Below are 23,714 nucleotides of genomic sequence, written 5' to 3'. Positions count from 1 at the left end.
TTCATCTTTCTGTTAACTGTTGTGTGTGTGTAAGCTATAATAAATTTGCCATTGTTTTACTCCCAACTCTGCCTCCTTGATCCCGAACCAAACAGCCAAGTAGCTAAATTGATATACTCACAGTGCCTAGCTGGCCTGTGACAAGGGAGGACCCGGGCAACTATAGGCTTGTTAGTCTTACTTTGATCCTGGGGAAGCTCTTTGAGAAGATTATCAAGGAGCACATCTGTGAAGGGCCAGCAGTGAGGATGATGCTCAGGGGCAACCAGCATGGTTTCATTAGGGGCAGGTTCTATCAGACCAACCTGATGCGGTAGATGTAGCCTTTCTGGACTTCAGGAAGGCCTTTGACACTGTCTCCCACCCCATTCTCATTAAAAAGCTAGGCAACTGTGGCACTGATGCCTACACAGTCAGATGGATAGTAAATTGGCTGAGGGGCTGCACTCAGAGAGTGGTAGTGGATGGGTCATATTCAACCTGGAGGGATGTGAGCAGTGGAGTCCCCTAGCGGCTCGGTCCTTGGGCCCGCACTGTTCAATTTCTTTATTAGTGACTTGGACAAGGGGGTGAAAAGCACCCTATTTAAATTTGTGGACAACACCAAGATTTGGGGTGAGGTGGGCACACTAGAAGGGAGGGACAGGATACAGCTGGACCTGGACAGGTTACAGGCATGGGCAAATGAGAACAGGATGGGATTCAATACTGACAAGTGCAGGGTGCTGCACTTGGGCAGTAAGAACCAGCAGCATACCTATAGGCTGGGGAACTCCTGTCTCGAAAGCAGGATGGCAGAAAGAGATCTTGGAGCCACTATCGATTCCAAGATGAACATGGGCCGACAATGTGAAGACACGGTCAGTAGAGCTAACTGCACCTTGTCATGCATCCACAGATGCATCACAAGCAGGACCAAAGAAGTGATCCTCCCCCTCTATGCAACACTGGCCAGGCTGCAGTTGGAGTACTGCGTCCAGTTCTGGGCGCTGCATTTCAGAAGGGATGTGGCCAGCACTGAGAGGGTCCAAAGGAGGGCCACTCACATGATCCGGGGACAGCAGAGCAGACCCTACGAAGAGAGGCTGGGAGGGGATCTGATGGCCATCTATAAACTTACTAGCGGGGACCAGTGGGGAATGGGAGAGACCTTGTTCCCCCAAGCGCTTCCAGTAGTAATAAGGAATAATGGCCGTCAGTTGTTAGAGAGTAGGTTCAGACTAGACATCCGATGGCACTACTTCACAGTCAGGGCAGCTAGGATCTGGAACCCACTTCCAAGCGAAGTAGTGCTGGCTCCTACCTTGAGGGTCTTTAAGAGGAGGTTTGACAGTTACCTAGCTGGGGTCATTTGAGCCCAGTTTTCTCTCCTGCCCAGGGCAGGGGGTCAGACTAGAAGATCTGCAAGGTCCCTTCTGACCCTACATCTATAAATCTATGGCTCCCGCCACCATGCCCTCCTGGGGTGCATGCGACAGCAGGAGCCCTCAACCCTGACATGAGCCACTTGCAGCTCCATCCCATGCCCCACACCAGCTGGGCAGCACCTGTGCCTGCCCTTGCCCCACTCTCTTGCTCACTGCGGTGGCCCTGATTTGCCCCCTCATGCCACACCTCTTTCCTCCTGCCACTCCCAGACCAGACTTACCAGCCCAATACTGGTCTCTAAGCTGCCAAGCTGCATATTGGAATCGGATTGGTACCAGCCGATATGGCTCCTTAAAAATTGGCCATTGGTATAAGCCCAAAAAATTTCTATTGGTGCACCCCTAGCAAAAGTAAGATTGTATAGGGAGGGAAAAGCAGGAAGCAGTGGCTGGACATTACAGAAAAAGGTTTTGTATGAGGAAAACTGTGCAAGGGACAGAAGCAAGGTCAGGCTAAAGAGAGAGCAGGGATAGAAATGGGATTTGGGAATGTTATGTGCATGGAGGCCCATATTCATTCACTACTAAATGGGTGATGACTTTTGAATAGATACAGCTGCAGAGGCTTGTGGCCAAGATGCATCATAGCCATGATTCGTATAGGTATAGTAGTAAACCGCCATCAATCATACAGAGTGCCTTTATTAGTCACGCCTGAGATGATGGGGAAAGTAAAATAATTTCTGGATTTGTTTAGTTATTAAATATATTATGTCAGTAAATGTTGCATAGTAACCAAAATTTCTAAAAATCACTATGTGATTTTCATCTTAGCCTCAACATGGTCTTCTAGTTCAAGAGTCAATCTGTACTTCGAAATCATAGGAATTAAAATCTGTGTATCCATTCTCTTTGGGACACTGTGAAATGATCTGTTATCATAAATCTAAATACCGAGTCATACAGTTGTCATTTCACAAACACTCATTAATAAATGTACCCTCTCACATACAACAGACCCCTGAATAAGATACAGGCCTTGTTTTTGAAAAACAGAATGAAGGAAAAAAGATCTTTCCTTGAAAATACTGGTAAATACAGTATTTTCACCAGTGAAAAGACAGTCAGCTACAGCAGTAGGAGAGGAGAAACCTCGTGGCTGCTTCGTTAACCCCCTATCTGAATTCCATAGGTACTCCTGGCTGAGCTAAGCTGTCCAACTCTTCTGTTCTTAATCTGAGAAGGGTGGGGAGCCAGCAGCGTCTGCCAGATCAGCAGAGGACCTGATCCTAGCCAACAGCACCTATTGAGGTCAGTCACCTGGCACTCAGCTCCTCTGCATTTCTAAATACAGCCCAGCCCATCTACTACTAGCAGTCTACAGCTTTTGCAGCCTGAGCCTCTGCTTGGCAGGGGAGATGGGGGAAAGGGAAAAGTCCACAGCCAAGAGGTGAGGAGCCTCCCTAATACATAATATACCATGCTGCCATGTGCTACATGTGCAGCATTACTTTATCCTCTGCTCTCCCCAATTTCCAGTAGATCCTTAAGCTGCAGATACTGCTCCTCCCACTCCCAAGATTTCCTTGTTTAAACCTTCCTCCAGCTCCCATTTCCAGCAGTTTATTTTTGTAAAAAGATATGTGTTGTATGTAAGGAAATATGGTATATCAAAATAATGTACAAATCCAGTTATTTTCCATGTACTTTCAAAACCAAAAGATACACCCAGTTATTTATCTCTGGACGTGGAGAGATAAAACACATGCAAGGACTAGGGAGGAATTAAAGAAGAGACTTATGGCAGACCCAATTAATATGTTGTAACTGCTTCATTTGTCTGCTTTATCCTGTGGTAAGTGGAAGCTGAACCACAATATATTTATTCCACAGTGAAACAGTGGATAAATTATTGCAGGTTAGTTTCCATTTAGCATTGGATAGAGCAGACAGATGAAACAGTTACTGCAGCTCATGTTAACACACAGTATATATGCCCGTACTTTTTAAATCATTATAATTTTTGTCCATCCTCAGTCTTTGTTGTCATTAGCCAATAAGCATGAAAATTTAAATCCAAAAAAATCTCACCCGCACTAAGAATTTGCTGTCCATTTTGCCCATGGTATCTGATTTTTGTTGGAGGTGCACTATGTCCCATTCGATACCTCAACAAGCGACCACCGCCTCCAGGGCCATCAAAGATCCATATCTGTTTGAGAAATGGAAACAGGTGAGGTAGTACTAAAAGCGGTGATTCTTACTGAAGGGACGTTAAATTATATTAGTTAAAGTACAAGTGAATTCCCATTTAGTTATTTGGATTTTGCTAGACCTAATGATTCAGTTAAATATAGCTGCCTGCAGAGTCATAAAAATTACCTTGAGTCAGACCAATGGTTCCATCTAGCCAAGTATCCCGTCTCTGCCAGTGGCAGAAGTGAATTGACTTTTATTAGCAGATGTTTAGGATTGGGAATCCAGAAAAAAGATGACAAAGCTGATATGGAAATACAAAGTGCCGGAGCGAGAGACTAACAATAGAGAGATGGGGGAGAGGAGGGGAACGCGACTAGGTTACAGGCGATACAATGTTAGCCAACTAAGCCCGGGGGTGGGGAGGATGTGGGAAGGGGGAAGGGGAGAGAGGGGGTTCGCAACGCTGAGAGAGAAAGGAGATAGATACACACAAACCCGTTACAATGGTCCGCAACGGTGGAGGAAGTGGCTCGGAGGAAGTGTCTCAGTCCATAAAGTCCATTGCGGGGGTCCTCTTCGGGTGGACCGTCCGTGGCGGAAGAATCCTCTCAAAGTGAAGCAAAGCAGGGGGGCGGTTCAGGCATTGCCCTCCGGGTCCGGTCCAGCAGCGGCTCATCTGGTGGGGTCGGTGTACTGGCGGTGGCCCGTGATGTGCTCCACATAGGTGTCGCGGGACCAACGGATGGTGTCAGACACCATGAGGCAGCGCATCAGTTGGCATAGCGGCAGGAGATGCAGCAGGCGCGGAGGACACTCTCGTTGCCGGGGTCCCAGGCTCCAAGCATCCCCACAATGAGCGCGTCCACCATCACGTCGCAGCCGCAGCTCCTCCCACTTGCGAGTCTAAGCGTCGGTGAAGGCTTGGCGCTGGCTCTCGAAGGGGATGGTGACATCTACGATCACAGTCTTCTTGGCCTCTCGGTCGGTGATGACAATGTCGGGGCGCAGCTGGCTCTCGCAGCCCGGGACAGTGCGGTTCATGGAGATCTCCCCCTCCGCAGCCGGGATGGCCCTCACCAGGTATAATATAACAATGGTGGCCAACCTTTTTGCCTGGTGGACCAGATGGGCAGTGCCAGGTCCCTCTGTGGGCCCAATTCAGCTTTGGCCAGTTGCACAGCCGGACCTTGATCCATTCATCTGGGACAGAGTGTCCATGATCCTACCAGGTGGTGGGAAGAGCCCAGCCCAATCTGGACGTGTGGACAGGGATTTGGGGCAGGAGCCTCATTCCACTGTGTGGGCAATGGCCCAGGAAAGACTGGATCTAGTTGTGTGAAGCTTCTACCACTCCCCACTGCCAAGTTGTCCAAGCCATGTGATATGCCTGCAGGCTGGATGTCATGGCTCTGTGGGCTGGATATGGCCCCCCATGCCAGAGGTGGAGAACCCCTGCTACAGAAGAAGAGCACTGAGCCAGGTATCTGTAGAGCAATCCTATTCAATACCCTCCCTGCTTTCCACCATTACTGGTTTAGAAATGTCAGAGGAAACAACCCTAGTTGTTCTGTTCAATAGCCATTAATAGATCTATCATTAATTTATCCAGTCCCGTTTTCAACTTGGCTATGCTACCTGCTTCCACCAGCTCCTGGGACAATGAATTCTACAAGTTAACTATGAGTTGCCTAAAATAGTACTTTCTTTTGTTAGATTTAAACCTGTCACCTAGTAATTTCAGCAGATGCCCCCTAGATCTAGTATTCTGGGACTTGGTGAACAACAATTCCCTGTTCTCTTGGTACACACCCTTCATGATTTTATAGACCCCTATTATATCCCCCCCTCAGCCTTCTCTTCTCCAAACTGAAGAGTAGTAGCCTCCTTAGTGTCTCCCGGTATGGCAACTGCTCCAGGCCCATGGTCATTGTGGTTGCTGTTCTTTGTACCTTTTCTAATTCTACTACATCCTTTTTGAGGTGTGAGGAGCAGAATCACACACAGTATTCAAGATGGGGGTGCACCGTGGATTTGTTCATTGGCATGATGATGTTCTCGATTTAATTTTCAATTCCATTCTTAATGATGCCTGATGTTCTACTGGCTTTTTTGATTGCCACTGCACACTGAGTTAATGTTTTTAGGGAGCCATCTACAATGTCTCCATGGCGGAACACCTTCACTGTCCACCACTTTAAGGGCAGAGAGCGGCAGCCAGCAGGTACAGGCCAGCCCTGATGAGACGGCCATTTTAGATCCTGGCTCTCGGAGCTGAGGGAGCAGTTTGCTGCAAGTAGCTGAAGGAGCAACAACACTCGGCTGAACTGCTGCTCATGGAAAACCTTGGAGGTAAGGGAGGAACTATGGGGATGGCAGGAGGTTCCCAGAGGTCCAGGGAAGGTGGTGGGACTAGACAGAGCAAGGCCCAGCCTAAAAGGGGGCTTAGAATAGTGGACCAACACAGGGGCTAGGCAAGCCCTTGATTAAAGCTGACAGGAGTGAGGCCTAGGGCTCAGGTGAGCCCAGTAGAGAGAAGGGCTGCTCCATTAAGATCTTTGGGGCTCTAAGCAAGCCCAAGGGGAGAGGGCAGTATGGTGGCGCCCAGAAGGAGACCCCTGTTGTCCATGGAGGGCAGAAGCTGCTTGGCTAACTGTCTAACCCCTTGACTGGTCAGTGTAAGGGGGTCAGGGCTGAAAGGCCAATGCATAATTGACCCCACCATAAGGGGCAAAGCAAAGCTGCAGAGAGCCATCTGGCACCCTGACTAGCCTGAAGGTGGAGCCCAGGGCCTCAAGCAAGCCAAAGGCCCTCTCAAGGGGGAAGACATCACAGCCAAAAGAGGGTATGGGTTAGTCAGTGTGCCTGCTGCTATGAAGGTGGCAGCCAGCAGAAAGGGGCTGCATTAGAGGGCCCAGGAGGGAGAGCAGCCCAGGAACATCACATACACCACTTGTGAAGAGACCAGAGTAGGTAGGCCTGGTTGGTCCTGGGTAAGACTGAAAACTGCTCTCTGCTGGGGAAGGGTGGTATGGCAGGGCTGTCCGTGGTGGGACAGTCCCCCAGAAACACCAGTCCAGTTACCTCCCCAGTGAACAGCAGGTAGGGGCACCTGATAACCCCAGCCCCTACCATTTGGTGGGTCATCAAGACTGGAGGGTAGTAGGGCCAGGCACGCTCATGGGAGAGGCACCTGAGCCTGTGGGGATAGAAGACCCCAGTGGTAATGGGGCCAGGTATGCCTACTGAGAGGCACATGAGCCCATGGGGATATAATACCCCAAGACCCCAGCATAGGGGCAGTGTGTGCGCTCTAGTGAGGGGAACAGATGAGTTACCCCAGTGAAGGGGTGGAGTGTATGGGGCCAGCCACTAGAAGCTCAGTAAATGGCAGAGTCCCCAAAGGGTGAGTGGGTTGAGGCCCAGAGAGGGGGCAAGTGTTAAAACCCCAGGAAAGGAGCAGTTAGGCCCAGGTAAGTCTCTGGATGCCTGAGGCCACAAGTGGGCCCAAGGCCGATTGGGCAAGTAACTGGCCCTAGCAAAGGAGAGTGAGTAACAAGCTATCCGGAGAGGCGCTTGGGTCAGAGCTCCACCCGGGGCTAGGTGAACTGGCTGTTTACCGTTCAGATGAGGGATGCAAAAGGGCCCGAGGGGCTGTGCGCTGGCCAGCCAAGGAATGTGAGCAGGCAAGCTTGATGACCTACGGGAGCCACTGAAGGGAGCAGGGCAGGGTGAGTGTGGCCCGGCAAGGGCCAGCATGTTAAGAGGCCCAGTGAGAGCGGGTGGTGTGAATGAGGTCCGGTGGGGTACAGCGAAAGGATGAACATATGGGGCCAAGCAAGGGGCTGAGTTTGGCCCAGTCACGAGCCAGAGTAAAGAACAGCTCAAGAAAGACATCTGAGAGGCATGGGACATGATAAGGGAAGGTTGGAGTCGTGTATAAACCCCTAGCCATTGGGGTCTTAAATGGCCAGCCTCCCACATATTACAACTATTATTATAATAACAAAGGCATGACAGGCAAGACTGGGCAGACTGCCCTAGACAGGAGGATGGGCTGGTCCTGTGACCTGGCCCTGAGTTTGCCTCCTGTTAGTCTCCAAGGTCTCTTTCCTGAGTTGTAATAGGTAGTACAGAACCCAGAATTGTTTATATATAGTTGAGGTTATTTCTTCCCCATGCACATTACCTTGCACTTGCCAGGACTGAAGTTCATCTGCCATTTTTTTGCTCACTCACTTAGCGTAGTGAGATATTTTTGCCACTACTCTCCATTAGCTTGGGACTTGACCACCCAGAATAATTTGGCAAACTTGGACAGTTCGTTATGCACCCCCATTTCCAGGTCATTGATGAAAATGCTAAACAAAATTTGGCCCAGGACAGATCCCTGAAAGACCTCACTTTTGACCTTCTTTTGCTCTGAAAAGTGACCACTTAGCTTTACCCTTTGCTTCCTATCCTTTAAGAAAAAAATCTATGCAAGTATCCCTGTTTGAAGGACCACTAGGGAAAAAAATATTTATATATGAATATATTGAAAATACAATAGTTAATACCAGGCACAACTTACCCGTATAGCATTATCAGCACCATTAGTAATAAGAAGTGGCTCTCCATGGACAAACGACAAACCAGCTATTGCTGTAGTGTGGGCATTTCGCATTTGACTAATTAGTTTCTTCTCTTCCAAATCCCACAATGCAATGTGTCCAATAGGGCTTCCAGCTGCCATGACTGGATGTCCATCTGATCACAAAATTATAAACAAGCTTTTAAAAAATAAATCCTATGAACTTTATACACTTTAGAGGTGGTGGAAACAAATATTTAGATGAAATGTTTATTCTTAACTAGACTGTAAAATTAAGAGTCATTTTATCAAAACATTTTAATTGCAGATAAAGCTGCATGTGTGACAAACAGGACTACACTTGTGCCAAGTAGCCTGCAGATAAGTGAGGATGTTTGGAAGGTGCAAGTAGATGCACCCCAGACTAAAGTGGCTAATTTACTCAGGTTAGTATACACCTCTACTATGGAAACTTCATTTTTTAAAAGCATTTATAAAAAGCTGAGCTTGATCTAGTGTCACATCAATCTCATCACAGTTTATCACAATGTTTTATTCGCTACCCATATAGTTACATTTTATGCAACCACTTTGGAAGTACTGTGCAAGCGTAACATACCTATCGCTACTAAAGCTGCACTTTTTTGAAGATACCACCTACTGTAATATTCAGCTAGCTTGGTCATCTTGGCAGAGAACATGGTGTCTAGGTCAGAGAACTACTGAGTCTGAGTACTGAGGCAGATGTCATTTGCACAGATATGCTTTAATGAAAAAATGGATATACAGGTTGAATAATATGGGTGCCAGTACAGTCCTATAGGAGGCTTTTGCTTCATCTTCATAAGCCTGTTTTATTTCCTATGCACACTCTCAACCATCAAACAGTTCTGCAGTATCTACTGGGCAATTTGGTAAAATCTTGGATGTTTTGGTACACCAATCTTTTGGTCAAACTCTGCCCTAGGCAGCCATCTTAAGCTTCTTCCGCAAGCCCAAATCAGTGTAAGTAATGAACACCAGATCTTGGTACCGTGTCAAAAACTCAACCTGCTCAACTTTCTTAATGGTTTCTACTTCTGCTGGTAGGTGGTAGAGGATGAGGTGTATTAGTACCTTAAAACATACACATATAGCAGTAACTTAAGCCAACTGTTTGCTGTACCAAGAGGGTATTTTGCTGACTTTTGCAGGCTAATGGCTTCAGACAGGGATCAGAGCTTCACAAGCTTGCTCTTTCCAATAACTCATATGAAGAACTGGAATAGCTGAGAATGAGTGCACAGACCAAGCTCTCTCAGGAGCTCCAGAAAAATGTAACGTGCAGAAAGTATGGCAAAGCAGTGAACACTGGTCCTCATCAGGAAAAGTTATGATCCAGTCAGCAGGAAAAAAAATGAATAATCAGTGAATCCTCAGCACATAGATAATGCTAATGTTAAACCCAATACAATGCTACCATGTGATTTTCAAGACCAGTGTTTTTACAGTTTCCTCACATTTTACTATGTGTTAAGCTCATCCATGCGGGAAGCTAGTGGGGAGTACAGTTACAGCACTTTAATGTCACAGCCTTGCTTACTTTGCACTAGCTTTCCCAAATAGATTCATAGTAACATTTAAAAATACTTTTGTTCTTTATTAGACTTTTCCATTGCAATATTTCCAATTTTTCCATCGTTAAAAAAATGATTAAATATCTACATACTGCAACACTACTCACTTAAATCTCAAAAATATTTACACAACTTTTTTTCTCCATGTTTATACTTTTCAATTAATACTATTGTTTTAATTCAATTAGTACATACAATGATTAAAATTGCTAAAATTTACCTGTTCTGAAAGAGATGGTTGTAACAGGACCCCAGTCTTGCTGAAATTTCATCAGCGTCTCATCAAACTTAATATTATGCACAATAATATAACCAGACACAAGACCAATTGCCACAACATCCACTGCAGGTGCCTAAGAAAAACAGTTAAATGGATGACATATTAGATTCCTTGCCAACTTTTTGCATGTTAAAAGGAAATATGGAGAAGTTCTGTTGGTTGCAATTTAGACTTGCCAAGCATTCCTACGTAACAATTGAGGCAGCAGTGCTGTTCACCCAGTCAAAACTACCTGCAATTGTATAGCATAAATTCACAAGAAATCCAATGACTAAAGTAGCTTTATTTCAAATTAACTCCAGGAAAAGTGAACTAATTTTGCCCTGCGTGTTGAGGAGCAACAAGAAAGAAGAAAAAATTCTATGCATGTGCAATGAATGAGGAGAAAAACATTATTTTGATTTAGCCAAAAATATGTCAAATGATTCAATTTAAGTGATTAAATGCATCTAAAACAATTAAGATATTTGATATAAAAATGACTGCTAGGTATACTTTTATTTTTATAAAAACTGATCTAACAAACCTAGTAAACATCATATCCATCCTTTGCTTACTGTGCTTACTACCCCATACGCTGAAAAATATACAGAAACAATATGAAATGATAATTGAATTAAAAAATGTACAGAATGCCCAGGCTGACATGTCTTGTCCCGAGTGTCTCAACTTTGTAAACTTCACATTTTTTATACAACAATTACATTTTATACAATGATAAATCAAAGTCCACAAGTTTCTCCTGTCAGAAATGTGCAGTTACAGCAAGTTAACAGCAGATGCATGTAGGGTTAAAACAACTATCAATTAAAATTTTAATTGAAATTTGTGATCAAGTACTTGCTAAGCCTTACACTAAAAGCATGTTCACGAACTCCCCATGATAGGTGGTGATACCAAATATGCTACACTGGTCTGCACAAGGGTGTCCTCTGAACTGGAAGCAACATGAGCATATTTGTGCAGCACTGCAAATTACCTGATTAGCCCTGACACAACAGTGCTGATTAGTCTACTAGTAATAGAGTGCCAACATGGTTATGTGCATTGTAGTTCAAAGGAAGCCTGTAGGGCAGTGATTCTCAGCTAGGGTGCCAGATCTTTTAAAGGGTGCTGATCCTATGACCCCAGCTGACTTCCTGCCCTTTGGGCAGGGGGCTGGACTCGATGATCTCCCGAGGTCCCTTCCAGCCCCGATGTCTATGAAATCTATGAAGATGTAAAGATATAAGCAGGCAAATTAAATAGATAAAGGCACGCTCAGGCTTGTTCCTGTTTGAATAATCCTTCACCCCTACTGCTCAGCCCCTCTGCAGGGAGGTAAGCACTATAATATATATATAAAAAAATTTTAAACTAGGTGCCATTCAATTTGCAGAAGCTATGGAGGGGTGCTTCAAGTCAAAAAAGCTTGAAAACTACTGCTATAGGGGTAATGGAAAGCACTGTTGCCTGGCACAGAAAACTTGCAACATAAACGTGCTGGAAGTTTCCTATAACATGAATGCACTTACGTTAACCTAGAATCTGACCATTTGGCAAATCTAAAGGAAGTCAAGAATAGATTTGCCATGTTGTACTTATTTTTAATCTCAAATAAGTGTATTCTGCCTGCAGAAATGTGAATGTTAGGTTTTAAATAATGCTGCCAAGATTTCAGGGGGAGGGCAGGAAACCCACCTCTGGCAGCAGAGTGAACAGAGATGGCATTAGCCATCATGACTGCCTGAGCTATTGTGTCAGCTCAGGCAGTTGCAGGGCTTAATATTGCCTCATTCACCCTGCTGCCACTGAAACAACTTTGCAACAGGGATAACACCTGGGATTTTGATAGCGGGACAAGCAGAACAACCACCAAAATGAGCACCCGGTAGGGATCTGTACTTGGGAGTTTGGCAGTTAACACCACAACTGTTTGCCCCACCACTGAAACCCCAGCCTTTCTAGAAGCCCCAAAAGCTAGATGACATGGGCCAGCTTCAGTCCACAGCCTCAATGTTTGGCTGGTTTTTGCCCAGCTTTGACATTCCAGTTTGGCAAAAATATTATTTTTGTGTGTTTTTTTAAAGCAAAATACATTTCAGAAACAAGGTAGTGGCAACATAACTAAGCTCATCTGTAGTAGGTCAATATTCTGCAAACAGCCACCTAAACAGTCTTTAATCACAAACTCACCTAATGGAACTAACAGAGCTACTTGGTAGGGATTCACAGAGCTGTTCCCTTAGACTTCATAGCCCTCAAAGTAGGGTATTTTTTTTTATTTTCTCTGTACGATATGTACCGATAGCACTGAAGTAAAATATTTTATGTTCTTCTAAACTGCTGCTCTATATTTACCTTCTGTAAACCAACAAACTACCCAAAATACTAACCTGTTCAAGAGTTGTCACTCCAGAGCCCCATCCAGGAAATGAGTGTAAAAGTTTGCTGCAAAAGGAAAGAAGATATTCTAAAACTTTCGTTTTGATATGGACTTTTTTCTGAATGTATGGTTAACAATTACACGCACAAAGCAGCTTGTCACTGAGAAAATGAAGGCTAGCAGTTAACATTAAAAATTAATACAGAGAAGTTCCATGAGGATAAAATCCAAACTCAACACCAGTTAGATAAGACACTGAAAGCAATACAGCCATGTTACCCTGGACTGAGCACCCTACATCACCAGAATCATGCTTCTTGTACCCAAGCTAACTGTTTCCAAGCAATTTTGGGAATCTGCACACCATTGCATTGGACTGTATAGTAGACATACTAAAAGCAGATGTACCAAGAAGTAACAATAATGACACCACAGTTAAAGGATTAAAAATACGTACTTTCATTGTAGGCATCCTTTTCATACCAGTTAAGACCCTGATTCCTCTCTAAGTTTGTCAGGATTTTTAAATCAGCCTCAAATAAAAAAACTATAACAAAAATACTTTATTCTATCGAAGTTCAGCTGCTGTTTATAAGCTAACTAAATCTTTAGCTTCCCAAGATATAAAAAATAATCTGGTTATTTTTTGTGGTTAGATCATTCTAGTCAGGGGTGGGCAAAATGTGGCCTGGGGGCCAGATGCAGCCTGCCAGGCCATTCTATGTGGCCCACAGGGCCCCTAAAAATTTAGAAAATTAATATTTATCTGCCCTGGGCTGCCTGTTATGCAGCCCTTGATGGCTTGCCAAAACTCAATAAGCAGCCCTCTGCCCAAAATAATTGCTGGCCCTTGTTCTAGGTAGATACATACTAATAAAACAGAGGGCTCAACATTACACTGAAACTCCACAGTCCATATTGGAGCACATGGAAATCAAGCTACATGACAGTAAGATCATCGAAAGTGCATGCAGTATATTTCGATGTACCATCACCAATTTGATTATTACACTGGATAGGAAGTCCTGTTTTGGTAGCTTTCTTGTAGTACCTACCACATCCAGCTTTCAATCACATGATGTGCACACAGGCATGAATTGTAGCTACATATACAGAAGTACAGTGTAGTTATGTGGGGATATACAATATAATTCCTCTGTTAGGAAACTCAGGATGAAAAAGAACGCTAGCCATAGCCATTTCTGATCTAGTTTTAAAAATGTACGTTTAACCTTACTGTTGTGAAGATACAGATAATATATCCCAATGAAGAAACAAGTCTGTAGACACATACAGACCTGCTGCTGAAATCTAATAACCCAATGTTAATTCTATTTACATGGGAATGGAAAATCCTAAAATACAGCCAGGTTTCTATCCTAGAGGAATGAGAAAGGGGAAGGAAGAAAACTGTGTAGAGTGTACAAGAATTTCACAGTGGAATTTTTGTGTGGTTTGGCATAGAACAGCATAGAGGAGATGCCAACAGAGTTATCATATGAATTAAAGGACCCACACTGCAAATCACACGAGAGACAAAGGACTACCAACAATGATTACAGCCAAGGCTTGTGTTACTGAAAGTGCTCATTTCACTTCACTTTCTGAGATTTTTACTTTTATCTGTGCAAATTTCAACCTTATACCCCAAGAGATCTTATAATGTATTTGTGTTTGAAAGCATCCTTTTCATACTAGCAAGCTGGGGCACAATAAAAGTACAGGCAGTCTTCCACTTAAGACGTTTCAAGTTACAACTAATGGCACTTACAACATTTATAAACTGACACCTTGTTTCGACTTTCTGTAAAGTTTTAAGTTTAGACTTTACAATACTTGATCTGACACCATGCCACACCAGTGAACAAGTTCGCTGCATCACCCATCCTCCTGGAGAACATCTGTCCAAACTTCCTTGGACACTTCCTTTAAGAAAGCAGACAAGACTCCAGAAAAACCTGTAGCCAAGACTCCTAAGAAAACTCCAGCCAAAAGCCCTTCAAAAAGTCCAGCAAAGTCACCTCAAAGAAGTCCTTCCAAATCAATATGATTGCTATTTACAATATAAATACATTAATGTAGCTATATTACTCATCAATAATTGACTAAGTACAAAATTCTGGATTATTTTTGGTGAAAATACGGTATTGGGCTTTGGTTCAGGAACGAATCTCTCTTTTATAACATTGTTCCTATGCGAAAATAGTTTCTGAATTACAACTTTTTGACTTATGATGTGGTTTTCAGGAACCAATTGTGTCATAAGTCTGAGGACTGCCTGTAACCGAGTTGAAAACAGGGTTGGCTATTCAAGGTCTTTTCTCCTCCCTGGGTTTCTGTAAAACTTACGTGAGAAAACACAGTTTAAGCCAAGGCTATGCAGGGCAGCAGGGCCTGGTCTAACATGGGCCAACATGCAGTTTCTGAGGCCGTAGCAGTCACATACAAAGTCCAGGACTGTGTGCTGGGTTTGGATTAGACCAAGTGGGCCACATCTGGCCACATACCAACCCTGTGCACAGCTCCAATCTACTACAGCTGGGAAATGGGGATTCCTCATGGGTCTGGAAATTTGGAAGTGGGGAGGTAGGAGGGAGGATGTGGTGGTAGCATTACCCCCTGTGTGTTGATCAGAATTATGAGTAACACGTTTGCTTAATTCTGAAATATGAGCAACACGTTTACCTCTCACGCAATTAACAAGAAAGTATTAGGGACACTTCCAAAGTGCTTTTTTTTTTTTTTTCCCCATGAGATGGCTTTGTTTATTTACGTATCCAATAGAAAGATGAAATAAAGAAGAATTAATCTTACTTGGACTTTATATTCCACAGCTGCAAGCTTCCTTGTTCACTGCCAAGGAGAATTTTATTCAAATACGTACTTGGATGCATAATAGCAGACACTGCAAAAACGGCCTTATCAAAATTCATTTGTAGGTATTCTTCTGCAGGCACAAGAAAGTATGTTAGTCAATAGGCATTACAAACATGTTAAGCTGGCCATACCCTGAAAATCTAAAACAGAGTTAGCAAACCCCAGTAAATGGGACTCCTTGCATGAAAGAATCAGCACCATTAATATGAAGCTAATCCACTTCAGGACACAAACTAATTCACAACAGAATGGCTTTCATTGCTAGTGCTATACCAGCGTAGTTCTGTTAGCAGAACCCCCCATGTCGATGTGCAAGGACTGCTAATCACAAGACTTATTCTGCCAACCTCTCTAAACAACACACCATACCTTAAACAAGGAGTGTAAAACATCATTCCAGAGGCAAGCTACAATTCTTTACTGGACCACTCATTCACTGATATTCCAGAAGCAAAAACAAAAAAGGATTTGAGAAGCAAAGCTAAGAGTGAAATCACTCTTTGCCATGGCAAACTGTGCTCTGCTACACTGCAATTTGTTAAAGTGTACATGTGCCTACATGTACATCCCTGAACTAAACTGATAAAAGCACTCTTCTGTCAATAAAGCAGAATATTTGCTAAGACCCAGATCCTATCAGGACCTAATTGGATGTAAACATGATCACAGTCCACCCTGCATGAGTCCTGGCAAAACAGTCAATATAAAAATGGATGCACCCTCCCAACAGCTCATTGTTTTTTTGTTACTTTATCTTAAGACTGAGATGATGTAATTACAAAAGCAGAACATAACAGGATCACACTTGGGCACATAAGTGGAACAGGACCTCAGCCTAGGGGTTCAAAGGGCATGGCCACAAGGCCAAGAAACTGATTTTTCTTTTCCAGTCCTAAAAAGCCCAAGGTATGCTGGCAAAATTTTGAAGAGTTGGTCTGGCACAAGCAGCCCAAAGCAGAATGGTATTATGAAGGAGCCCTATCTTTTCCTAAGCAGAACATCTCTTCCAAGTAACAAGCTAAAGGATGCTAAAAGAAAACTAACGGTGTTTGTGGCTCTTGATCTTTTCCTTTTGCTGAGATCAAACAAAACAGTCTTCAGGCTACACGCAGCATAATAGGTATTAAGAAAAATTTTTGAAGGTTCATTACACCCAAGGTGTTTTATCAGAGCCTCCACAAAAAAGAAACGATAACAAAAGACATAAGCTCTACATGAATGGACCTCTGCTCCCTTATGGTCCCCACTGAAGCCAGTGCATCTTTGTGTAGGGGTAGCAGTCCATTCAAAATGCCTACTGCAGGATCAACGCTTCAGCTTTAAGGTACCTATATTACTGACAGTAAAATTAAACCATCGTGTGGACACTGTTTGGACAGAAACAGAGTAACAAAATAGTCTCTCACCTTCTGACTGTACATCCCAAACAATAAGAACATTATCAACATCCACAGAAATAACATGATCGCCGAAGGGCTGCAGAAGGTGAACGTCTGCTTTATGGCCTTCATATATGTGAACTACCTGCAATTTCAAAGTACATGTTTTTCAGTAAAACTTATTTGGACATTCCTGTTTTTAATACATTACTTGAAAAAAATGCACTCTGGTTAATATATATTTGTCGATATGTGCAACTTTATAGGAATGTCTATTTACTAAAAGTATCTATTTTCTAAGTTTTATGTAAGATAGCTTCCTTTAGGATAAGATAGTGTATTGGGGGAAAATCTTTTTCCACTGTTTTAACTTTTGATTTCTATGAGCATTTCTTAGCCATATAGCACATGGTTACAAGTCCACCCACGGTAGAATTTATTCTTACATCTTTCTTAGTACCATTATTGAGATTGTTGTGTCTAAAATTTATTAGATTTAACAGCTGTGGGTACAAACTAGTGATTTAACTTAGAAAAACCAGGACTAAACAGCTATAATGTATTATTAGGAATAAATAAAAAGATAAAAACCTCTTTGTTCCGAGCAAAAGCATGGAGAAGACTGCCATATGAAGCAAAGACCAACATTCTGTCTGCTGCCAAACAAGTAATGTCTTGCAATAAAGCATTACCTGTAAATCAGAAAGGGGAAAGCTCAAAGTTCACGATAAAAAGGGCATTTAATTTATTAACACAATCAGGATTACCACCTTCCAATAAAAGAAGAGTTGTGAAATATTGCAGTTCACAAGAAAACAAGATAAAAGATAAAATATTTGTGTAACACACGGATTAAGTATGAGAAGTGTTTTCCCAGGAATAAAAAGTCAAGAAATATATGGCCTGCAAGTTAAAGCAGGGCTGTTCAACTGCCAGCCTGTGAGGGGCTAACATACAGCCAGTGGGCACCTGCCACTCCCCACTGCTCACTGGGCCTCACTGCTTTTGATGCAGTAGCAGCTGGAGGCTCCAAGCATGTAGGCAGCAGATTACAGCTCTGCCCCAGGCCCAGGCCTGGGCCCATCATTGCCCCAATATCCCACCAGCCCCACCCACCCATCTTATTCCTGGATGCTGCTCCCGCTGGCCCATGGCCCCATCCCACCCGCTGGGCCAAGTGCACTACCCATGTGAGTCCCAACCCCCAGTGATGGGTGCATGGCAGATGAGCTGGGGAGCCCAGGCAGTGGGGCCAGGGCCAGCAGCAGCAGCCAAAAGGAGCCACCACTGCTAAGACTGCTGAGAAATGGAGTTTGGCTGCCATGCTGCCCCAACCCTGTTGCGCACTCAGGAGCAGCAGGACTAGCACATGCGCCACAGCCAGGACTGCCCCTGCATCTGAGAAGGCAGGGTGGAGTAACTCACCATGGGCAAGATAAAATCCCTTGGCAGGCCAAATCTGGCCACATAACTAAACCTAGGTCTTCAACCACTCACACAAATGCTTTAAATTGCTAGGATATTACATAAAGAGAAGGCAGAACCACCATTACCACAGCGCTCAGCTACCTTAGTTAAAAAAAATTTTTTTGAAAAATCACTTCTTCTCTTGTTGAAATTCCCTCTCCTCTTCATTATGAACCTTCAAATTTCTCTATCTGTACGATTTCTGCTTCAGTTAACAGCCTTGCTTATTTTACAAACATAATTAATTCTTTAGCTCGGGGTGGCCAATCTGTAACATGGGTGCCACAAGTGATACGGGCAGCCCGTGTGGCACACAGCAGATGAGGGAGGGAATAGGGAGTACATTTGCTTTCTGCTTCCTGTCTTATCCGCTAAAGAGCAGATCAGGCACAGGGAAGTAAGAAGAAAGCAGAGCTGCAGATCAGGCAGGGAAAAGGGATCAAAGTGGCACTTGGAGAAGATGCAGGACTGATTTGTGGCATGCATGCCGAAAGGTAGGCCCCCAGTGGTGTAGCTTATCTATCCTGTGCAGTGAATGAAGCAAGAAAAACATAGTAAAATGCCAGGTGATTAAAGACTACAACACAATACATACAGCCAAGAGGAGTGAATTAAGTAGGACAATGCTAATTTCCACTTCCATCCCAGTTCTACCTATAGTTATTCTAACATCTGTGAAATGAGATTATAATGCAAAACCAAAAATGCAATACATTTTTAGAATTTAAAAAGATATTTTGAAAAAATTTAGTTAGATGCATAAATTTACTAATTTTAATTTTAACGTGTGTGTGTGTGTGTGTGTGTGTGTGTGTGTGATAGTTACATTTTAACTACATTGCACCAGCAACCTTAATTCTGGCATTTTTTAGCTTTTGAGTCTATAGTCTTGACCCGTTTGCATAAAATGAAGTTTGCATACTTACTTACGGCAACTATACCAAGTTTCTTTACCTGCAAAAATAAAACAACAAAAAAACTCTTTTAACAGCTTGCTGCTCAGAATTTACTATAAAACCAATCCTGCATTCTACAAATAGAATTATTCACAAATAAGGTCCTCTTGCAGGTCACGTGGCAGGGACCAACACTGCCCTGCCACACGACCTGGCTCCACAGGGAGCAGAGATCCATGCCGCCGGTCTCCCTGCCACTGCTGCCCCACCCTGAGCAGCCCCGTGTCACCGGGGCAGCGCAGGGCGGGCAGCAGCAACAGCAAAGAGACCCCCGGTCCAGATCTCTGCTCCCTGCAAAGCTGAGTTGTGCAGCTGGGCAGCAGCATACAGCTGTTTCCCTGCAAGCCCAGCTCCGAAACTCTGAATTTTTCTGAAACATTTCCAAAATGTTTCAGATGCCTCGTTTCATTTCGGAGATGTTTCAGAGCTGTCCGTTTTGATTCGGATTCAGTGTTTTGGGCACCAAAACAGCCCGAAACACCTCCAAAACAAAACAGCTACCAAAATTTCATGTGAGAACTTATGAACCCATGGATGTAGGTTCCCTAGCATGCCTCATGGTTAGCTGACCACATACATATTAACTCAGAGCCAACAAGGAATTAAGTGCATGCCTAATGTTGAGCATTTATATAGCACTATCTGGCCCCAAAGTCTACTAACATACTTCACAGTCAGCATATGCCTAGGTGCTTTGCTGGATTCATTCAGATTTCATGATATCCATGTTCTATCCCTATTCTAGATCCCTCCTATAGACAAGTTACTTTCTACCCTGCAAATTAAATCCTAGGATGCATTATATATTTAGATCTAAGTAAGGATTTGGAAACATATTCTGAAAGATTTAATTTGGACGTACAAATTCATATATTTTTAAAAACTAATATAAACATAAGATTTGAGTAACCTTATTTGATAATTTGATTATTTTAACCCCATTCAATTATGAACTAAAGTGTAACTTGATCTAGCAGTCAGAAGCATGTTGTTCAGTTTAGCAACTCCAGTGTTAGTTTTATTCCTTTCCTAGACACTGGGGAGTTTTTGGTGATTTTTTTTGTGCTGAGAAAATAAGCAACTAACACAGGCCCTTGTCTTAGAACCACTGGACCATGCACATATCCCCATTATGTGCGGACTAAAAGTAACTTGCATGTTTGCTAAATTTCTTGCACAGTTCAGACTCTGAGTAAGAGTTATTCACAGAGCAGATGACTGCTACAGTTTTCTCTAAACCACCATATTTGTAAACGAGAGCTTAAACTGGGAATGCTTGTCTACCCACCTTCAGGTTTTTCCCAAGGAGAAAAAAAGTCTCTCTGCACCTATTTTATATGTTAGTTTGGGAGTTGGATGTGGGAGATATGAAAAAAATATGAACAGAGATATTCAAGGATGACTGTACAGTGAACATGCTAAACCAGTGGTGGCCAAACTCCTGATGCCCCAGGCTGGATGACTGATGCAGCGCTGGCCTCTGGAAGGCTGGATCCCATGCAGGCTTGGTCTGTGGGCCTGATCCCACAATGGTCTAATCCAGCCTTCCACTCACTGGGGCTCCCCCACAGGTTCAGAAATTAGGGGGCAGAGGAGCAGCAATTAAACACTGCCACTGCTCACCTGCTGCCAAGTTTTCAGACCCTGGGGGAACCCCACAGGCTGAATGACATGGGTCTGCAGGCTGGATCTGGTCCTTAGGCTGGTGGCTGAGCTCCTTTAAACTAAATAATCGCCTAAATGCATGTGACTGGGAGAGGAGCAGCAGTGCACAGTCATGGCCCGTTTAGATTAAAGCTGCAGAGAAACCAGCTAGAGAAGGGGTTACATCTTTCCAGGTACTAACTTTAAAGCTGGTTGGCTTTTCTGATAGCTGGAGAGTCTTTGTTATGGCAGGGTAATTACTTAGCACCTGTGGCTGACCTCCATTTATTGTGCAAGGCACCCAATAATTGTGTAATAATTACTTAGCATGTGTGATCAGTTTCCACTTACTGTGTGATCCACCAGTCAACTGCACAATACAGAAAGTATACAGCACGGGTTTAAAGACTAAATCCCAAAAAGGAAGCTTATAAGAAGTGGAAACTTGGACACATAACTAGGGAGGAGTATAAGAGCACTGCTCGAGCATGCAGGGATGAAGTCAGGAAGGCCAAAGTACAACTGGAGCTGCAGCTAGCAAGGGATGCAAAGGGTAACAAGAAGGGTTTTTACAAGCATCTTGGTAGCAAGAGAAGGATCAGGGAAAGTGTGGGTCCCTTACTGAATGGGGAAGGCAAACTTGTGACAGAAAATGCAGAAAAGAATGAAGTGCTCAATGCCTTTTTTGCCTCAGTGTTCACAGGCAAGATCAGCTCCCAGACTACTGCACCAGGCAGCACAGTTTGGGTAGGAGGTAAGCAGCCAACAGTAAAAAAAACAAGTTAGGGACTATTTAGAAAAGCTGGACGTATACAAGTCAATGAGGCTGGATGGGGTGCACCCAAGGGTGCTGAGAGTTGGCCAATGAAACTGCAGAGCCATTGGCCATCATCCTTGGAAACTCCTGGCTATCAAGAGAGATCCTGGATGACAGGAAAAGGGCCAACATAGTGCCCATATTTACGAAACAGAAAAAGGAGGATCCGGGGAACTACAGATGAGTCAGCCTCGCATCACTCAGTCCCTAGAAAATTCATGGAGCAGATTCTTAATAAATCCATTCTAAACACTTGGAGAAGAAGGTGATTATGAACAGTCAGCATAGTTTCATCAAGGGCAAGTCATGCCTGACCAACGCAACTGCCTTCTGTAATAAGATGACCGGCTCTGTGGATGCAGGGAGACCACTGAATGTGGTGTACCTTGATTTTAGCAAGGATTTTGATATGGTCTCCCACAACATTCTCACAGGCAAGCTAAGGAAGTACAGGCTGGATGAGAGGGCTGTAAGGTAGACAGAAAACTGGCTGGAGCATAGGGCTCAGAGAGTAGTAATCAATGGCTTAATATCTAGTTGGCAGCTGGTACCAAGTGGAGTGCCCCAGACGTCAGTCCTGGGGATGGTTTTGTTCATCAGTGACCAGGGAGATGGCATAGAGTGCACCCTTAGCAAGTTTTCAGATGACACCAAGCTATGGGGAATAGTAGATATGCTGGAGGGTAGGGCTAGGATTCAAAACACTGGACCAAAAACAATCTCATGAGGTTCAACAAGGTTCAACAAGCGCAAAGTCCTGCACTTAAGATAGAGCAATCCCATGCACCAGGACAGGCTGGAGGCTGACTGGCTAGGCAGCAGCTCTGCAGAAAAGGGCCTGAGGGTTACAGTGGATAAGCTGAATCTATGCCCATAGTGTGGCCTTGTTGCCAAGGCTAACAGCATAATGGGCTGCACTGACATTGATAGGAGTGTGGCCAGCAGGTCAAGGGAAGTGATTATTCCCCTATATTCAGCACTGGTGAGGCCACATCTGGAGTACTGTGTCCAGTTTTGGGCCCCCACCACAAAAAGGATGTGGACAAATTGGAGAGAGTCCAGCAGAAGGCAACAAAAATAGTGAAGGGGCTGAGGGACATGACTTATGAGGAAAGTCTGAGGGAACTGGGCTTCTTTAGTCTAGAGAAGAGGTGACTGAGAGGGGACTTAATAGCAGCCTTCAACTACCTGAAGGGGAGTTCAAAAGAGGATGGAGCTGGAGCGTTCTCAGTAGTAGCAGATGACACAAGAAGGAGCAATGATCTCATGTTGCAGTAAGGGAGGTTTAGATTAGATATTAGGAAGAATTTTCTCACTAGGAGAGTAGTTAAATACTGGAACAGATTACTCAGAGAGCTGATGGACACTCCATCCTTGGAGGTCTTCAAGACCTGGCTAGACAAAACTTTGGCTGGGATGATCTAGTTAGGGATAGTCCTGCCTTGGGCAGAGTGCTGGACCAGATGAGCCCCTGAGGTCCCTTCCAACCCGAACTTCGTACATTTCTATGACTAGATACCCACTGCGGGTTTATCCCCAGGACCAGCGCAGTTCTGACCTGCTGCTGACCCAGTGTGGCGGGGAGCCAAGACACCCGGGCTCCACCCCACTGGGGAGTGGGGGAGGGGGGCTGGGAGTAGTGCATCCTAGGATATTGAGGGACTGCAAGTTGCTGTTTTTCTCTGGGGACCAGGCCCACGTTGCCGCCACGCCAGAGCTGGGAGGGGGGGAGGGGTCACTCACGTTGTAGGTGTGGAAACTGCTGCCCACGGCGACGACCAGGTAGAACTCGCGGTGGCGCTGGTGGAAGCGCAGCACGTGGGGCAGCGAGCCAGAGTACATCCCCAGCGCGCGGAACCCAGCGAACAGCACACTCTCCCCGCCCGGCGCCCCGCTCCCAGCTCGCAGCATCCTCGCCCCGCGCCCCCACAACCACGAGCCACTTCCGGTGCTCGGCCGGCCGCCGCGGTGCGTCGCGGAAACAGAGCCTCCGGCTCCCGCCTCCTGGCGCAGCGCGTTCCGCCCGCCCCGGAGGCCGGGTGAATTGCTGCCCGAGATGCTTTTAGGGCAGGTTTTCCGTCAGGCACCGACGAATCTTGGTGCGCTCTCCCTGTTCTCATTGAGGGTATTCGCTTGGGAGTAACCTTTAGCCTCTGTGACGGGAACTAGTTGTGATG

The 23,714-nt window shown here is 44.6% G+C and overlaps 1 protein-coding gene across 1 annotated transcript in view; it reads right to left on the bottom strand.

The window, feature by feature from the left end:
* Positions 1–23,505, bottom strand: part of WDR36 (WD repeat domain 36) — a 65,735-nt gene extending 42,230 nt beyond the window's left edge. Inside the window, exons 1-9 of the mRNA XM_090038363.1 lie at positions 23,281–23,505; positions 19,047–19,074; positions 17,245–17,345; positions 16,681–16,798; positions 15,212–15,344; positions 12,408–12,462; positions 9,973–10,105; positions 8,137–8,312; positions 3,459–3,579 (exon numbers count right to left, since the gene is read on the bottom strand). Coding sequence (XP_089894489.1) covers positions 3,459–3,579; positions 8,137–8,312; positions 9,973–10,105; positions 12,408–12,462; positions 15,212–15,344; positions 16,681–16,798; positions 17,245–17,345; positions 19,047–19,074; positions 23,281–23,448 — 1,033 coding nt within the window. The 5' untranslated portion in view covers positions 23,449–23,505. The remainder of the gene's footprint in view (positions 1–3,458; positions 3,580–8,136; positions 8,313–9,972; positions 10,106–12,407; positions 12,463–15,211; positions 15,345–16,680; positions 16,799–17,244; positions 17,346–19,046; positions 19,075–23,280) is intronic.
* Between the last annotated feature and the right edge of the window lie 209 nt (positions 23,506–23,714).

Source organism: Crocodylus siamensis, chromosome 3 (genome assembly GCF_052110815.1).
Source record: "Crocodylus siamensis isolate JL-2025a chromosome 3, ASM5211081v1, whole genome shotgun sequence".
Lineage (NCBI taxonomy): Eukaryota > Metazoa > Chordata > Crocodylia > Crocodylidae > Crocodylus > Crocodylus siamensis.
The sequence above is the reverse complement of the archived record's forward strand: the minus strand, read 5'-3'. Positions and strand labels throughout refer to the sequence as shown.